Raw genomic sequence first — 20,245 nt, 5'->3', positions numbered from 1 at the left:
GGAGACCTTGGCATGCAGGTTCATAGCTCCTTGAAAGTGGAGTCACAGATAGACAGGATAGCGAAGATGGCATTTGTTACACTTGCCTTTATTAGTCAGTGTACCGAATATAGGAGTTAGGATGTCATCTTGCGGATGTTCAGGACATTGGTTAGGACACTTTTGGAATATAACATTCAATTCTGGTCTCCATGCTATAGAAAAGATGATGCTAAACTTGAAAGGGTTCAGAAAAGATTTACAAGAATGTTGCCTGGGTCGGAGGGTTTGAGTTATAAGGAAAGGCTGAATAGACTGGGGCTATTTTCCCTGGAGCATCACAGGCTGAGGGGTGGCATTATAGAAGTTATAAGGTCATGAGGGGCAAGGATAAGATGAATAGTCAAGAGCTTTTTCCCAGGATAGGAGAGTCCAAAACTAGACAGCTAGGTTTAAAGTGTGAGGGGCAAGATATAAAAGGGATCTAATGGGCAACTTGCTCACACAGAGGGTGGAGCTACCAAAGGAAGTGGTGACTGCTGGCACAATTACAACATTTAAAAGGTATCTGGATGGGTACATGAATAGGAAAGCTTTAGAAGGATATGGGCCAAATGCTGGCAAATGCAGCTAGATTAATTTAGGATACCTGATCAGTTGGGCTGAACGGTTTGTTTCTGTGCTGTATGACTCTATGACTCTCAATAAATACTGTATATCAAAATATCAACTTAGTACCTTTCTGCTTGCAACTGCATAGCCTCAAAGTTTACTTCCAAAGTGGAATCAAGACTAATCTTCACAAAACACACAGATCAATAATCTCAATCCAAACACTGTACAAAATTTTGCTAGAGCAAACTTATCCTTTCTCCACAAAGCCTTTTATGTTAATTCACTGTGTTTGTATATGTAATGCATACATATATTGCTTTAACACTTTACATAAATGTTATATCAGAGAAAGACAAAACAAAATTTAACAATGGTCCAAGTGCTTCAATTATTTTGAAATACTCAATGCTGCTGGATCATATGGAGCCATATGGAGCACTGCTTAAATATGAATATAAGTTTAAGTAAAATAAGTCTGTTGTGTCACAAGTACAGGTGCATCTCAAAGCTTCCCTCTAAAATCCTAAACCAGGTCTTGCTTTTATTCTTCATCTGCCTGCTTGCTGTGGTGATATTTTCTCACATCCCCAACTCCTTGCCTGGGGAAGGAATTTCATGTCAATGTCGCTTATCTGCAGAACTAGATAGCAAATAGGTTGCCCAAGTCATGTCATTTTGACTGATCAAAGACAGCATTGCCTTCACAATCAATGCTAATCTAAGTTCTCAAGTCCACACATCTGCTTCACTCCAGATCTATCAATGTACCTTAGATTCCCCATTTTTATCACCGGCTTCTCTTGCAGGTTTTGAAACAATGAGAGTGATATAAGCTATGATTTCTTATCGTTCTAATTGCAGAGGCCATAATGAAGGATAGGAATACCTCTCTAACAAGTCAAACAATTATTGATCAGAGTTGGAAATATCATAATCAGAAAGATCACCACCTCTCCAGTCAGTGAAATATTACAATAGCCACTGTTAACTGGAGGCCAAGATTTATTCAGTTCGCATCTGCTAACCCTTGGGTATGAAGTACTTCAAGACAGCATATTGTGGTAAACACTGCAGGCAGCCAGACCCATCTCTTTTCATCATGTACTACTTGCACAGATAATGAGAAATCCTCTTTCCCTTCTCCACTGTTTGTCCATTTGTGAAGCTCTGCATTAACTACTCCAGGGAATATTAAACATCTACCTACGATTGCAATCTCAGACAGGATTGCATGCCACTATTACGCAAATAAATGGTTTTGCTGTCATTCAACAACTGATCAGGATTATAGCTCCTCTGTGATAACTGACCTGAGCAAACTGCTTATTTATTTTATCCACACAGATTTTCTCCTTTCTGAAAGTGCAGACACTACTCATACTGAAGTACTTTCCCACAGGTATTGGGCATCGTTCACTACCTTGTTCAAATGAATGTTTTTCACATTTGAGCTTTAGAAACATCGGTAGGCATCTTAATAATTAGAGTCAATAGGCAAGAATTCTATCAGCATCTTGCAATTTGACATAGATATCTGGCAGGGGTCACTGAACTGTAATTGTAAACCATATCACTCTCCATCCCACCTTTAGACCAAATTGCTGTATTGAGAATAACTGTCCCATCCTCACATGATGCATCAACAGGAGTCCTACTTGGAAAGCCTGACTAGTCATCAGAGGACTAAAGGGATTTCCCATCAAATCTTGTCAATGGGTGGCCAGACAAGTCACTGCTCAGCTATTCCTGTCTCAGGTAATATTGAATGGGCCAAGTCTTGAGCCTGCATGAAGCAGTCCAAAACTTGTAAGCTCCATGCAGTGGTGGGTATTTTAGATACCAAGTAATTTTGATGGAGTGCAGCTGGTTGTTGAAGACAACATGGTGGGACACCACTCTGCAACTACTTGACTGCTGAGTTCGCAGGACTGCTTCATACAGTTGAAGTAAATATACCTGTGTGCGTGATGTTAATGGGTGAAAAGAAATAAATGAGAATGAAAGGCCGAAAGAAGAAACAGCAAGGAAGAAGAAAATACAAGGAGGAACATTGTTTCTATTAACACACAATTCCAACCAACACAATGATCTTATTGCAATTCAAACAGAGGTAAGGAAAGGAATTCCTAGAGTTTCGGCTGTTAAGCAAGAAATCTGAACCAACCTTAGTGGGTGGCACAGTGGCTCAGTAGTTAGCACTGCAGCCTCATAGCGCCAGGGACCCGGGTTCAATTCTAGCCTCAGGCAACTGTCTGTGCGGAGTTTGCACATTCTCCCTGTGTCTGTGCAGGCTTCCTCCGGGTGCTCCAGTTTCCTCCCACAGTCCAAAGATGTGCAGGCTGGGTGGATCGACCATGCTAAATTGCCTGTAGTGTTCAGGGGTGTGCGGGCTATAGGGGGATGGGTCTGGGTGGGATGCTCCAAAGGGCGGTGGACTTGTTGGGCTGAAGGGCCTGTTTCCACAGTGTAGGGAATCTAATCTAATCTAAACTTTCCATAAAAGAAATACAGCAAATATTGGCTAAAAGGGTTAGACATTGAGGAGACGTCACAAGACCAAGCTTGCATTTGCTCCAGAGAAGATGATCTAAATGAGATGTTTAATTGAAAGTGGTAAATAGAAAGATAATTTTTGAAAGAGGTAGGGTGGGAATATCCAATAGAAGGGGTTATAACCTTAAAATTATCATCTTAAAATTAGAGTCTGGTATCCAGGAAGTACATCTGCACAGAAAAAGAACGAAGACTTCTCACTTCCAATAAGTTTTTGAGGTTCAGAATGGAAATTGAGATAGAGTGGGGTGGAGTTAGAGATAGAGAGGGGTGGAAATAGATGTTGAATTGGACATATTTAAACTAAGGTTGGTGGATTCATGTCCAGTTAAAGATTTGTGGTTATGGAACCAACCCACGTAGATAGAATTGAGATTTGGATCGGCTGTAATCTAAAAGAACAGCAGAACAGAACGAGGGGCTAAATGGCCTCCCTCCTGTTTTGATATCTTTAGTAATAATATTATTTGAAGGGATTTTGCCACTGCAAGAAGAAGCTTTGCACAGTTTGCCACAGTAACTTTTCAGATGTTTTGAGCACACATAAATCTGATTCACAGACATCATGAGGCACAAACAGGGTCTTGAGGAAAAAAAGAGGAGTTCACAGCTTCATAAGTAAATAAAAACACCTTGACTCACCTACCCTAGCCATTTATTGATTTTACAGTGAATTAATAAAAACTAAATAGATAACATTTTCAAACCAAGGAGAATTTCTGCCTACACTGATGACATTTGCAGTCAAAAAGTTCATTATTCTGTTGACATTTAAGTTGTTTGCAGAATTCATTTTTCTCAAATTCATGCTTTCAGCTGAAAAATTGGTTGACCATGCTAATTCAAAATCACAGAATCCCCGTGAATATTCTGCGGTCATTTCGAGGTTGTTTATAAATCAGTATTAGACTACTGAGTGTAACATCAACTCTTCCTCATTGTTACACGATCAGCCCGTGTAATGGGAATTTCTATCAACTCACAGGGAATTGTAAGACCTTGTTTAGAAATTGTTTGTGTTTTGGCTTGGAGTCATATTGGCTTTATTTCTAAAGTAACAATTTTAAAAAACGCCGCACTGACTGACTGACTATAAATAGTGTTCTTTTTGAACAAAGTAGAAAATATCTATAAATACAAATTCACCCCACAAATTCATGTTTGTGTGTGCGCATGTGTCTGTCTGTAGGGGAGAGAGAAAGCGAGGACGTGTGCGCCTGCGTATCAGTGTGTGCATGTGAAAGAGAGAAACACTTGTGTGTGTGTGTGTTTGTGAGTGTGTGTGAGAGAGAGAGAGAAAGTGTGTGCACGTGTGTTAGCGTGTTAGTGTGCACATGTTAGCATGTATGCGTGTGCACGTGTGCTTGAAAGACAGTGTGTGTATGAAACAGGTCAGAGGACAATGTTAAGCACTTAGTCTCCACCACATCAATGAGAAAAGCTCATCTCTTATCAAAAGTCTTAGCTATAGTTTTTTTTCTCTAGATTCTGCTGTTCAAATGTTCACCTGGCCAGGTCCCACCTTCCACAGACTTGAGCCCATCCAGCACTCTGCCGCCCATATCCTTATTCACACCAAGTCCTTTCTATGCAATGCCCCATCCCCTCTTCACATTGGCCTACATCAGCTCTCAAAGCCTTGGTTTTTAATTATAATTTCTTCTTTTGAAGTTCCTCCCAATCAGTGATCACCTCCTGCATTAGGATTGACTACATCCCTGCAATTGTGGCTTCTGATGCATTTCACCACATAGATAGATTTGACATTTTTAAAACGCTTTCTTAAATGAAGTGAGTGCTCTCTGTTGAATTCTTTTAACTTCATAAAATAGCCATCAATATTGCTGTAAAGTTATTGTAATTTCATTATGAGATCATAAATTCCTATTCTAACAAATGATAAAAGAAGCACTTATTAGAATATACTGCACCTGAAGTTTTTTATTGTACAGTTGTGCTAGAGGTTTATAACAGATTAATATTCCGTTCTATGCAGCTATAACATTAAATAAGCTATTGAACAGGTTTCCATTGAATAGCTAATGCTCTGAAATTGCATTCAAAACTGCATAATGGTGAATAACAGCACATTTTAATAAACTACATACCTTTGTAAAAAATCTTTACCACAACAGCTTTGAGGATTTGGTTCAGTGCTTAAAAGGAATTTTGTAATTTTCTTTAGAAAGCATTGTATTCAATGTCACATGCATTTGATGTGCATTCTGTATCATCGTACACTTTCTTTTTCTCCAACAAGTCAGTTCACAAGGTATTCCCACTGTTGTTTAAAAGCTGATTAACTGAAAAAACATGAGGTGATTTCGTTTTTGGGGGGCATTAAAATGCTGGAATAAATCAACAGAAGCCCAAAAGAAGCAGATCTCCCAGAAATGAAGATAAACTGACCCCTGGTGGTTACTTCTGAAGCACAGGGCAAAATGAAAGCTATAAGCAACAGGATTACTAACTCAATTGTTTCTCCACAATATCTTAAATTCAAAAAAATAAAGTGAAGACCTAAATTAATAAAACCTGACGGCTGAACTAGTCAGGAAATATCCTCTGCACAGCCTCCATTAGCTATGTCTATTCAAATAAAACAATTCTATTTCCCATTGCCGTACTCAAAGACTAAAACCAATTAACTTCTATTGCTAGTGTTCCTTATTGAGGTCAGCATACAGGAAATAAATTTAAAAAATTGTACTTGTGAACCACCTTTCATGACTTCAGGATGACCCAATGCAAACTCAAACCCTAACTTTTGAAGTCTCGTCACAGCCACACTGTAGGAAAATGCAACAGCCAATTTGCACATAGCAAAGTCCCACAAACAACAGTGAAATAAACAACAGATAATCATTTATTTTGAAGCGCTGGTTGTGAGGTAGCAATTGGCCTGGATACTCCCCATTCACCTTTGAAGTAGTGCCCCTGAGTTTATCACATCTACCCAAGAGATGGGAGATGCTTCAGTTTACCGTCTCAAATGTAAGAGGTACCTCAGGCAATGCAGCAAGTGCCTCAGCATTAGGCTTAAAGACAAAGTGAGTCTCACACCCACCAGTATTTTGATCAGAGGAGAGAGTGTGACCCACAGAACCACAACAAAACAAAGAGCAAAAACAGACATTTTGCTGTTTGATAAACACATTCTACATTGTAAAAAAAAGAAGCACACAACACCTAGGTCCAAAGTGCATCCCTGATAAACATATAATTTCTGAACTAGCCAAGAAATGGTTGAGGTACGACACTTGGAATAGGTTCAAGAAGGTTGAGATCCCGCCTCCTTGGGGCAGTGTGCTGGAAGTCAAACCTCCAGTATTCGTGGAGTAATCACAAATTAAAGGATTTATAAAAGTACACAAAATTCCAAAATTTACATCCTTTTGACCTAGGATGACTGAAAGCGTGGATCGGGTTTCTGTACTTAACGATAAGATTCCAGATACAGGTAAACCATTATGAAACACTGACATACAACTCCACGAGTTAAAACTCAAATCTTGTTTATAAAAATTCCTCTGCGCACACATAAACACACACGCAAATAAGTGAAATGGATGTCATGGGAAGCACGACTGGCAAGGCAGTTCAATTGTTCCTGTCCCCAGGGCTTGCTAGGATGATCCTTTTGGTCTGCCAAAATGTGTCTTCTCGTTCCTCAAACTTCGTCTTCCAGATACTTTTACTTATTTACAGGAGGCGTAGAGTGACTGGTTCACACTTAAAATTAACAGCTTACAGCAACTGAAAAAAATAAAGTTATTTTCTTCAGACTCAAGGTGTTTCTTTACTGCAGAGAGAAGGACAGCATTTTCCTTTTCAGAGGTCCGACGGCTTATTCCCAAACACTCTCAAGCTGTTCAACTACCTGGAAGCCAATCATATAGTTGTTGGGCGGCATAAGGCCTTCATCATCAACAACATAAATATGTCCCTCTGAGACAGGCAAGAAGGGGTAAGATAAAGGAACCTTGGATGACGAGAGCAGTGGAGCTTCTTGTGAAAAGGAAGAAGGTAGCTTACATAAGGTGGAGGAAGCTAGGGTCAAGTTCAGCTAGAGAGGATTACACGCAGGCAAGGAAGGAGCTCAAAAATGGTCTGAGGAGAGCCAGAAGAGGGCGCGACAAAGGCTTGGCAGAACGAATTAGGGAAAACACAAAGGCATTTTACACTTATGTGAGGAATAAGAGAATGGTCAAAGAAAGAGTAGGGCCGATCAGGGATAGCATAGGGAACTCGTGGGTGGAGTCTGAGGAGGTAGGGGAAGCCCTAAATAAGTTTTTTGCTTCTGTCTTTACAAAAGAAACGAAGTTTGTAGTGAATGAAACCTTTGAAGAGCAGGTGTGCGTGCTGGAATGGATAGAGATAGAGGAAGCTGATGTGCTGAAAATTTTGTCAAACATTAAGATTGACAAGTCGCCAGGCCCAGATCAGATTTGTCCTCGGCTGCTTTGGGAAGCGAGAAATGCAATTGCTTCGCCACTTGCGAGGATCTTTGCATCCTCGCTCTCCACTGGAGTCGTACCTGAGGACTGGAGAGAGGAAAATGTAATTCCTCTCTTCAAGAAAGGAAATAGGGAAATCCTCGGCAATTACAGACCAGTAAGTGTCACGTCTGTCGTCTGCAAGGTGTTAGAAAGGATTCTGAGGGATAGAATTTATGACCATCTGGCAGAGCATGGCTTGATCAAATGCAGTCAACATGGCTTTGTGAGGGGCAGGTCACGCCTCACAAACCTTATCGAGTTCTTTGAGGACGTGACTAGAAAAGTTGATGAGGGTCGAGCTGTGGATGTGGTGTATATGGACTTCAGTTAGGCATTTGATAAGGTTCCCCATGGTAGACTCATTCAGAAGGTCAGGAGGAATGGGATACAGGGGAACTTAGCTGTCTGGATACAGAATTGGCTGGCCAACAGAAGGCAGCGAGTGGTAGTAGAAGGAAAATATTCTGCCTGGAAGTCAGTGGTGAGTGGTGTTCCACAGGGCTCTGTCCTTCGGCCTCTACTGTTTGTAATTTTTATTAATGACTTGGATGAGGGGATTGAAGGATGGGTCAGCAAGTTTGCAGACGACACAAAGGTTGAAGGTGTCGTTGACAGTATAGAGGGCTTTTGTAGGCTGCAGCGGGACATTGACAGGATGCAGAGATGGGCTGAGAGGTGGCAGATGGAGTTCAACCTGGATAAATGTGAGGTGATGCATTTTGGAAGGTCGAATTTGAAAACTGAGTACAGGATTAAAGGATAGGATTCTTGGCAGTGTGGAGGAACAGAGGGATCTTGGTGTGCAGATACATAGATCCCTTAAAATGGCCACCCAAGTGGGCAGGGTTGTTAAGAAAGCATATGGTGTTTTGGCTTTCATTAACAGGGGGATTGAGTTTAAGAGTCGTGAGATCTTGTTGTAGCTCTATAAAACTTTGGTTAGACCGCACTTGGAATACTGCGTCCAGTTCTGGGCGCTCTATTATAGGAAAGATGTGGATGCTTTGGAGAGGGTTCAGAGGAGGTTTACTAGGATGCTGCCTGGACTGGAGGACTTATCTTATGAAGAGAGGTCGACTGAGCTCGGACTTTTTTCATTGGAGAAAAGGAGGAGGAGAGGGGACCTAATTGAGGTATACAAGATAATGAGAGGCATAGATAGAGTTGATAGCCAGAGACTATTTCCCAGGGCAGAAATGGCTAACACAAGGGGTCATAGTTTTAAGCTGGTTGGAGGAAAGTATAGAGGGGATGTCAGAGGCGGGTTCTTTACACAGAGAGTTGTGAGAGCATGGAATGTGTTGCCAGCGGCAGTTGTGGAAGCAAGGTCATTGGGGTCATTTAAGAGACTGCTGGGCATGCATATGGTCACAGAAATTTGAGGGTGCATACATGAGGATCAATGGTCGGCACAACATCGTGGGCTGAAGGGCCTTTTCTGTGCTGTACTGTTCTATGTTCTAACTGGTCATCATTCTATCGACCAATCAGTTGCTGTTTGCAGACGAATCTCCCTTTCATGCATACCGTGGCTCCAAATACCATAACCTGTCCTGTTGTTTGAACAAACTGCAATGTAAATAGAAACCAAATGAATTGCAGATACTTTAAATCAGGAACAAAAACAAAAGTTGCTGCATTTTTCACAGATGCCAGACCAGCTGAACTTTCCCAACAACTTCTGTTTTTGTTGTTGAGCAGTATAAACAACACTTACAATGATCTTCAGATAACTTGATTTTGAAAAATGTAGTATACCTTCCCACAATGCTTGGTTTTGAAAAAAGTCCTTTTCCCATTTTCGAACTCAATTGAAAATACAGAAAAATGAAATGATATGGTCCGTACAGGGGAGGAAAGAGTTGAGGGAAGGGGAGTGTAGAAATTAAAAGAGAGGTTAAGCCAATTTGCACAATCAGCTCCTACTGGAAAGTACAGACAGATGTTACCGACAATGCGAGATTCAAGCTCTAAAGCTGGCCTACAGTGACTTGATTTAGCATTTCTGTGTTGGCCTCACGGACACAGACCAGAAATGATTTCACAAAGAGTTATGAACCTTCTTGATTTGATCTGAAGTATTGTTTATTTTCTGTTTACAGAGGTAGCTTTGCCCATTCTCACAAAACAGACATTCTGACAACAGAGACGGCTTGCAAAGTTAACAGAAGGAAACATATTTGAATCAAAATGGAACATAAAGTCATGGTCTGGATTCTGCAGAGACAATAAGACAAAACTGTCAGCATTTGCCATCGTTACTCCACTGAGACCGACAGCAACTTCAGGAGTTCACACCTACACAGAATTCTGTGGAAATGAAGAGGTTGGTTTGTTGAGATCTGTTTCCCTCCGCTGCCCTCAAAGTAATCCATAAACAAACAGTGAATCCATGAAAAGCTTTACATTTACAATGTTGGTCGCACTCTTAAAAACCCCTTCAGACATAGAAACATAGAAGATAGGAGCAAGCATTCAACCCCTCAAGCCTGCTCTGCCATTCAAGATGATTCAAGTTGATCATCGAGCTCAATATCGTAATCACGCCCTCCTCCATGTCCCTTGATCTCTTTAATCCCAGAGTCATATCCACCTCGTTCTTAAAAACACAATATTTAGCCTCAACCACACTCTGTGGTATTAAATTCCACAGCCTCACCACTGTTGGGGTGAAGAAATGTCTCCTCATTTCTGTCCTAAAAGGTTTTCCCATTATCCTTAAGCTATGAGCCCTGATTCTGGACTCTCCCACCATCAGGAACGTCCTTCCTACATCTAAGCTGTCTAGCCCTGCTAGAATTTTATAGGTTTCTATGAAATACCCCTTATTCTTCTAAACTCAAGTGAACAGAATCATAACTGTCTCAATTTTTCCTCACACATCAGTCCTGCTGTCCAGAAATCATTTGGTAAACCACTCCCTCTATTGCAAAAACACCCGTCCCTCAGATAAGGGGACCAAAACTGCACATTGAAACATTGAAGACAGGAGCAGGCATTCAACCCCTCAAGCCTGCTCTGCCATCCAAGATGATTCAAGTTGATCATTGAGCTCAATATCGTAATCACGCCCTCCCCCATGTCCCTTGATCTCTTTAATCCCAGAGTCATATCCACCTCGTTCTTGAAAATACAATATTGAGTCTCAACCACACTCTGTGGTATTAAATTCTAGATGTGGCCTCACCAAAGCCCTGAATAATTGCAGCAAGACATCGTTGTACCTGTACTCAAATCCTCTCATTATGAAGGCCAACACATAGTTTCTTTGTTTTCTACTACACCTTCATACTTTCAGCAGCTACACAAGGCCACCCAGATCTCATTACACAGTTGCACCTTGTAGAATAAAGTGTTTGAAAAACATTTTTGATCAATTGGATACAAACTTAGCTTGACACTAGGAGCCAGAGGGTGGTGGTGGAGGTTGCTTTTTATACTGGAGGCCTGTGAATAGCGGTATCACCAAAATTGGTGATATAGTGGACACTGAAGAACATTACCTAAGATTACAAAGGGATCTTGATAAATTGGGCCAATGGGCTGAGGAGTGGCAGATGGAGTTTAATTTGGATAAATGTGAGGTATTGCATTTTGGTAAAACAAACAAGGGCAGGACTTACACAACTAATCGTAGGACCTTGGGCAGTGTTGTAGAACAGCGAGACCTAAGGGTTCAGGTACATAATTCTTTGAAATTTGCATTACACATAGACAGGATGGTTCAGAAGGCATTTAGCACACTTGCCTGCATTGCTCAAACAAGAGTACAGAAGTTGGGACGTCATGTTGAGGACATTGCTGAGGCTTCTTCTGGACTACTGTGTATAATTCTGGCCCTGCTATAGGAAGGATATTATTAAAGTGGAGAGGATTCAGAAAAGATTTACTGAGAACAGCATGGTAGCTCAGAGGTTAGCACAGCTGCCTCACAGCACCGGGGACCCGGGTTCAATCCCACCCTCGGGTGACTGTCTATGTGGAGTTTGCACATTCTTCCTGTGTCTGCATGCGTTTCCTCCCACAGTCCAAAGATAGAACATAGAACACTACAGCGCAGTACAGGCCCTTCGGCCCTTGATGTTGCGCTGACCTTTGAAACCAATCTGAAGCCCATCTAACCTATTCTATTCCATTATCATCCATATGTTTATCCAATAAATTGATTATTCGCAAAGTCTAGTATAGGGTATTCAGAAGTCCAGTCAGGGACCTCTGAGGTCAATTTTGAGCGTCTTTGATGGTTTTAATTTTATTGCTTTCCGAATAGTGATGTGGAAAGGCTGATTGGTTTGGTTACCTGCATTTTAACAAAGGGTAACGTATTTGTAGATGTTCTTGTCATGTAATCATCACTCGAGAATCATTCTTATACCAAATCAAAGTTTAAAAGACTAAAAGAATGCTTAAAATGAGGAGAGAAAATTGTTTACATTCTAGGTTCCAAGAAGAAAACAACAATTAACTTCTGAAACATTTCCAGCACTGCAAGGATTTCAGAAAATGATCACTAAGGGTAACAAATTCAAAGATGTGCAGGTTAGGTGGATTGGCCATGCTTAATTGACCGTTGTGCTCAGGGATTCATAAATTAGGCGGGTTATGGGGTGATGGGTTGGAGTGGGATGCTCTGAGGGTCAGTGTAGACCTGTTAGGCCAAAGGACCTGTTTCCACACTGTAGGGATTCTATGAAAGAAAAAAAAGGTTGATTTAAAATTCTAGATTATCATAAAAACACAACTCATTCAACTACCAGGCCAAGCAGCATCTTAAGCATCATTGACCTCCTGTATTCATCAGGCTCTACACTCAAAAGACAGCACCTATGACAGTGTAGCATTGCCTCAGTACTAAACTAGGGTGCCAGACTAGACCACACACTTGCATCTCTCTGAAATGAGAAGTGAACCCCTTATCTTCTGTGTCAGAGGTGAAAGTGAACAAAGATTGACACTAAATTCCTCAGTCTTTTTTAAAATTCATTCATCAGGTGTCGGGGGCACTGACAGCATGGTAGCCCATCCCTAATTATCCAGTGGAGAGTTAAGAGTCAACCCACATTGCTGTGGGTCTGCAGCCACACAGGCCAGAGCAAGTAAAGATGGCAGGTGTCCTTTACACAGGTTTTAAACAACAGCAGACATGGTCACCACATGGCTTCCTTTTTAGCCAGACTTTATTTTCCACATTGAGTTCAAATGTCATCATCTACATGGTGGGATTTCAACCCCAGAACAGTAGCTCGCATTCTGGATTACTAGTCCGTTTTCACCTCTGACACAGAAGATTGAGGGTTCAGTTCTTTTTTCAGAAAGATAGTAGTCCAGTTATGTTACCATAATGACACAACTTTCCTCTTACTTCACGCTCTTCAATCTCATCAAAGCCTATTGCTTTTAGATGCAGCCACAATCTATCCTCCTCCATTCCTCATTCTCTAAAAATTTCTTCCCATGAAATGTTGAGAAATTTCCTGGCCACAATGGTACTATTAAGTGCAAGATCTTAGCAATTTTGACAATGTTTACAGAAGTATGGATTTAAGGTATAATAGTAATATTTTACTCTTTACATGCTTTCTCAATTCTATGCATGCAATGAGTCATATTTTTAGTAGGAGATGAGAATTATTTCCCCCCACTCCTCTGCTCTGCTCATTTCAACCTTTTGGCATACTGAAAAAATTTTCAAGATCAGTTTCAACTTCAATCACATGTACCTTTTGTTTTGAGTATCAAGAGGCTTGCAAACCTCAAAAATGACCATAAATAGTTCATGTGCATGCAGCGAGTAACCTGTGGCACAACACCCTTGAGTACATCATAAACCATCGATGGTCCCACAGTATCCATACACTTCCGACAACCTATAAACCAGTCTCTCACTCATACATGCACATCCACGTCTGCAGATATCTGTGCTGCAATCAGCTTCGCAGGGCATGAATTCATCCCACAGATCAGAACAGTAAAGATCCAGCTGATTTAATGGAGCTCATAATAGCATGTGGCCTGGGAATTCAACATCCAAAGAAATTCCAAGGGAGCAAAAAAGACAAGACATGATAAGAAATTTGAATGCAGGAAAGCACACAATAACTAGCATTAAACCTATCCACCTACCCAAACTCTGAGATAAACTCACCAGTATGCTTTGACAGAATTACTTTGTACCTTCACAAAAAATAAACCGCGAAAGTTAAATCTTTACACCAAATATCTGAAGCTTTATCTAACAACAGACAATTTTTGCTTTATTTATGTTAATGTGAATGAAATTTGACTGGTACTCTGAACTCACATTCCACGTTGAAGTGAAATTCATTAATCTAATCAGTTGCAGACTAATACCATAGAAAAAAAAGGTTGATTTAAAATTCTGGATTAATAATGAAAACACAACTCATTCAACTACCAGGCCACGCAGCATCTTAAGCATCATTGGCCTGCTGTGTTCATCCGGCTCTACACTTTGTTAATAAAGTGTGGAGCTGGATGAACACAGCAGGCCAAGCAACAGCTTAGCAGCACAAAAGCTGACGTTTCGGGCCTAGACCCTTCATCAGAAAAGGGGGATGGGGAGAGGGTTCTGAAATGAATATGGAGAGAGGGGGACGCGGACCGAAGATGGATAGAGGAGAAGATAGGTGGAGAGGGGAGTATAGGTGGGGAGGTAGGGAGGGGATAGGTCAGTCCGAGGAGGACAGACAGGTCAAGGTTAGTAGGTAGGAAATGGAGGTGCAGCTTGAGGTGGGAGGAGGGGACAGGTGAGAGGAAGAGCAGGTTAGGCAGGCAGGGACAAGCTGGGCTGGTTTTGGGATGCAGTGAGGGGAGGGGAGATTTTGAAGCTGGTGAAATCCACATTGATACCATTGGGCTGCAGGGTTCCCAAGCAGAATATGAGCTGCTGTTCCTGCAAACTACAAGTGGCATCATTATGGCACTGCAGGAGGCCCAGGATGTACATGACGTCTAAGGAATGGAGAGGGGAGTTGAAATGGTTCGCGACTGGGAGGTGCAGTTGTTTATTGCAAACCGAGTATAGGTATTCCGCAAAGCGGTCCCCAAGCCTCTGCTTGGTTTCCCCAATGCAGACAAAGCCACAACGGGCACAGCAGATGCAGTATACCACATTGGCGGATGTGCAGGTGAACATCTGCTTGATGTGGAAAGTCATCTCGGGGCCTGGGATGGGGGTGAAGGAGGTGGTGTGGGAGCAGGTGTGGCACTTCCTGTGGTTGCAGGGGAAAGTGCCGGGTGTGGTGGGGTTGAAGGGAGTGTGGAGCGGACAAGGGAGTCACAGAGAGAGCGGTCTCTCCGGAAGGCACACAAGGGTGGGGTTGGAAAAATGTCTTTAGTGGTGGGGTCGGATTGTAGATGGCAGACGTGTCGGAGGATGATGCGTTGTATATCCTCCGACACTTCCGCCATCTACAATCCGACCCCACCACCAAAGACATTTTTCCAACCCCACCCTTGTCTGCCTTCCAGAGAGACCACTCTCTCCGTGACTCTCTTGTTCGCTCCACACTCCCCTCCAACCCCACCACACCCGGCACTTTCCCCTATAACCGCAGGAAGTGCCTCACCTGCCACCACACCTCCTCCCTCACCCCAATCCCAGGCCCCGAGATGACTTTCCACATTAAGCAGAAGTTCACCTGCACATCTGCCAATGTGGTATACTGCATCCACTGTACCCGGTGTGGCTTCCTCTACATTGGGGAAACCAAGCGGAGGCTTGGGGACCGCTTTGCAGAACACCTACCCTCGGTTCGCAATATAAACTGCACCTCGCAGTCGCAAACTATTTCAACTCCCCCTCCCATTCTTTAGATGACATGTCCATCCTGAGCCTCCTGCAGTGCCACGATGATGCCACCCGAAGGTTGCAGAAACAGCAACTCATATTCCACTTGGGAACCTTGCAGCCTAATGGTATCAATGTGGATTTCACCAGCTTCAAAATCTCCCCTCCCCCCACTGCATCCCAAAACCAGCTCAGCTCGTCCCCGGTGCCTAACCTGTTATTCCTCTCACCTATCTCTTCCTCCCACCTCAAGCCGCACCTCCATTTCCTACCTACTAACCTCATCCCACCCCCTTGACCTGTCTGTCCTCCTCGTACTGACCTATCCCCTCCCTATCTCCCCACCCACACAATCCTCTCCACCTATCTTCTCCTCTATCCATCTTCAGTCCGCCTCCCCCTCTCTCCCTATTTATTTCAGAACCCTCTCCCCATCCCCCTTTTCTGATGAAGGGTCTAGGCCCGAAATGTTAGCTTTTGTGTTCCTAAGAAGCTGCTTGGCCTGCTATGTTCATCCAGCTCCACACTTTGTTATCTTGGATTCTCCAGCATCTGCAGTTCCTATTATCTCTCTTAAACTACCAACACTCAGGGAAGGATAGTGGATTTAAATTCAGTGCACCAGTTGGGTGGAGGCAATAATGCAGTTTTGCTCATCTGTAAAGCCATGTGAGAGTCGAGTTTGAGAAAGAATTTCTATGGAAAACATAGAAGGTCTGTTTTGAGTGTTGAAGTCCACATCTAGTCACGAGAACTGCCAATAAAGACAGTTTCCATGATCACTGGCCATGGTCGTGAACTCACCCAGGAACTTTAGATGTTTCAGACCACCTATTTCTGACTAGAGCATACAATACAAACAGCAAGATGGCTTGCAAAGATGGCTACCTCCATAGCATTGCAGCTGTACACATAGCAAAGATGGTCACCACCTACACATTGGCAGATAATACCCAACACACTTGACGTTCACAGTTTTCATGTTGCAGTGACTACAAAAGAAGCCCCTGGCTTCAATAAAGTATGTTTTGAGCAGCAGACAGGTTGACAAGGAGAAGCTCCGGTCTCAGATCAGGTTCAATATCTGAAGGGAGGTGGTGAAAGGTTCAAGATAATTAAGAAGGATACCCAGGGCAAATCGTAAAAGAGACAAAGTAACAAACAGGCAGGAAACTAATAGAGAAGAGACACAGCGCTATAAAATAAAACCATGAAAAGTGATAAAATCTGAAGCTAAAGACTGAAGCTCAGAGGCACAGTGACTCTCAAAATAATTAAAGCGAGGAGCCACAGGCATATGCTAAGATGGTAGCCACCTTTCCTGACCATCTCGGTGTTTATAGAGTACATTCTGGTCAGAAATAGAAAGCCAGAAGCAACAGTTCCCTGCAGAACATGCAACAAAGTGATCCCTGTTCTACTCCAGGCTCAGAGATCATTTTCGACTAATTCAATAGCCAAATATTGCAGATGCTAAATTGCATCAGAAATTAACATTTCTTAAAACACGGCACTCCCTGTCACAATAAAGATGTCTGGTAGATATTTCACTTGACTCCACAAATGCCTGCTCTTTATGCCATCTAGAGATAGATATTATTACAACTTGGCTGTTTATTACAGTTTAAATGAGAAATTGTCAAAAAGAAAACTCACTAGATCGCTACCACCAAACCGATTCTCAAGTTGAGCATGAGCCAGGTAAAAAATTCAGGATTTTGGGCCCAAAGTTTGGGGTACACATGTTATATTATTACTCAAGTTTTTAAACAGTATTTTACTGATAACAAAATCAGAATCAAAGTTAAAAAGTTAAATGGTTTTACCCAGGATTCCATCATGGTTTTATCTTTTCTGGAACATTGCTTCTCAAAGCACAGTATGTACCTCACCAGCTAACCGCACTAGCGACCTCAGTATGATTTTACATATTTGCACCATATTACAATCCTAGGCACCTGCAACATTATCCACATCCCAAATACAATGATTGCAGTTAGCAATATTCCTGGTATTCAATGACATTTAGACAGCAATCTTAGATTTTCAGTATGGTTGCTTACGAGAGTGTCCAACATTCCAAGAGGATAAATCATATTGTCTATTGCCTAAAAAACAAGAACATCTAATTTTTGTTTAAAACTGAAATTCTGGTAATTAAATTTTTGCAAATGTACAAAATATCCACAACAGTCTTGGCACAAACATGAGATTAAACCGAGGCCATATGCTAACCACCACAATTAGATGAGCAAAAAAACTCTATGAAACTTCTCTAAACGAGACAGCAAAGAGTTTGTGACCATTACAATCAGGTTCCCCACCCTGGATTATCCGTTCGTTCATCCCAATGTTGTTTATGGGAATACAATGCAGTCAAACTGACTCCAAATTGTTGCCTACTTAACAATAGTCACTATAACTTAAAAGTAACTTAACAGCTTTGGGATAGTTTGCAGCCATGAAAATGACTATATAAATGGACCAACTTACCTTCTTTATTCAAAGTGCAACTTGTCAATATTTATCACCACTACTGCCATACCAATATGGTCTCAATTTTCAACACACAACAGGATATAAAGGGACGTTATTCAGAACAAAATAAAATAGACACATAATGGAAAATAAAAAGCAATCTTTTTTGAAAAGATATACAACCTCAGCAATCAAAGAAGCAACATTAGGAATTATTTATGGAATATATCAATGACTTGGATGAGGAAAGTTAATGTACTACAGTCAAGTTTGTGATGACCGAAAATAGGTGGGAAGGCAAGTGGTAAAGATGACACTAATCATCAGAGTCTGCAGAAGGACTTAACAGCGGGTTAAGTAAGTGGGCAAAAATCTGGCAGTTGAAAAATAATGTGGGAAAATGTGCAGGAAGGAAGGAGAGAGCACTGTCTTAATATTTAAAATGGATAGAGACTGCAGAAAGATACACAAGAATTGAGAATCCTCGTCTATGAGTCACAAAAAGCTAGCATCTAAATTAAGCAGATTAGGAAGGGAGATGGAACATTGACCTTAATTTCAAATGGAATAGAGTATTGAAGTAGGGAGGTTTTGCTTAAACTGTACAAAGGACTGGTCAGGCTGGATTGCTGTTTGGGCCTCTTACTCAAGGGAAGAAATACAGGAATTGGAGACTCTCCAGAGAAGGTTCACTACAATGATACTGGATAAGGAGGGACTGTCATACGGGGTGAAGTTCAGTAGGTTGGGCCTGTACTTATTGAAATTTAGAAGAATGAGAGGCAGTCTTATCAAATATAAGATTCTTAGGGGACTTGACAGGGTAGATAAAGAAAGGTTGTTTCTCCTTGTGGGAGAGTCTAAATCCAGAGGGCATAATGTCAGATTAAGGGACTGCATATTTAAAACAGAGATGAGGAGGAATTTCTTCTCTGAGGTTGGTGAATCTTGGAATTCTTTATCGCAGAATCTGTTGAGGCTGGGTCATTAAATACATTCAAGGCTGAGACAGATTTTTAATTGGCAAGGGAATCAAGGGTTATAGGGAAAAAGCAATAAAGTGAGGTTGAGGATTATCAGATCAGTCACAAACTCATTGATTGGCAGTGCACTTGATCGGCTGAATGTCCTACTTCTGCTCCTACTTCTTATGGTTGGAACATTCCATTACATCTGTGAATGCTTCTCAACTTCTTGCCTTTGGGAAAATTATTCTAAAGTCTTCTGAAACCCATTTATAAGGCAGCATGTTCAATCATAGCACGCACAGCAGCAGGCTGCCTTTTCTTCCTTTATTCATTCACAGGATGAGGGCGTCACCAGCTAGACCAGCATTTACTGCCCATGACTAAATGCCCAGAGGACAACCCAAGTAAAGATGGCAGTTTCCTTCCTTGAAATACATTCATGAACCAGATGGGTTTTTCCTGACAATCAACAACAGATTTCAGATATTTATTGAATTCAAATTTCACCATCTGCCGAGGCAGAATTCGAACCCAGGTCCCCAGAACATTATGTGTCTCTGAATTAACAGCTCAGCAATGATAGCACTAGGCCATCGCCTCTCCTTACATGTTATATGCTTTACCAAAATTCTCTGTACACGAAGGCAATAGAAAGGAAAATAAGACAGTGTATGTGACAGACAGCCCATCAGTTGCCACCACTTCTTACAGCCCAAAGTCAAAACGTCCTCCTGTACTATTTCCTTCTTACTAACTTAATTCACTGAAGTAGAAAGACCGGACTTTATTTAACAGGTTTCAAAACTGTGATCCTTGGCAGTGAACCCTTTCGCGTAGCCTTGCCTGAAGACTCTCAAGTCTGTTAAGAAACCAAAATAACTGGGACCAACTGCTACTTTTAAGCAGAATCAGCAGCAAATGTTTTCAGTGTCCAATAACAATTTGGTGAATGTGTCTCACCTCTTTCAGTTGTACAGCCATGTGTCCTAGCTGGTCTTCACGACGTTCTGCCAATTGTCTTTCAGTTCTCATTTCCTTTTCAATTTCTTGTAGGCGTCTTTCAACCCTCTCTGAAATCTGTTCACCGAGAGGACAGAGCATAAAGTAAGGGAACAGGAAAATTCAAGTTTGCATTTACCGCTAGTAGAAGGCCAGTTATTCCAGTGCCAAAAAAGTAAAATACACCAGAAATTATTCTCACTGGGTACCAACACTTCTAAAATACAATGTCCACTCCTCAGTTTATAGCTAGTCCACATAAAGAGCTTTGAAGTCCGCAACCTGACAGTAATTGTGGGTTAGACTGGAGTCTGAATTTAAATGCACGAGATTTTCAGTTGGAT

The 20,245-nt window shown here is 41.7% G+C and overlaps 1 protein-coding gene across 1 annotated transcript in view; it reads right to left on the bottom strand.

Moving 5' to 3' along the window:
- Positions 1-20,245, bottom strand: part of LOC125455519 (centrosomal protein of 128 kDa) — a 475,711-nt gene that overhangs the window by 417,885 nt on the left and 37,581 nt on the right. Inside the window, exon 8 of the mRNA XM_059648981.1 lies at positions 19,863-19,979. Within this exon, the coding sequence (XP_059504964.1) occupies positions 19,863-19,979 (117 nt within the window). The remainder of the gene's footprint in view (positions 1-19,862; positions 19,980-20,245) is intronic.

The sequence above is a fragment of the Stegostoma tigrinum genome, chromosome 10, assembly GCF_030684315.1.
Source record: "Stegostoma tigrinum isolate sSteTig4 chromosome 10, sSteTig4.hap1, whole genome shotgun sequence".
Lineage (NCBI taxonomy): Eukaryota > Metazoa > Chordata > Chondrichthyes > Orectolobiformes > Stegostomatidae > Stegostoma > Stegostoma tigrinum.
Note: the sequence above shows the minus strand (reverse complement) of the source record. Positions and strands in the feature narration are given on the sequence as shown.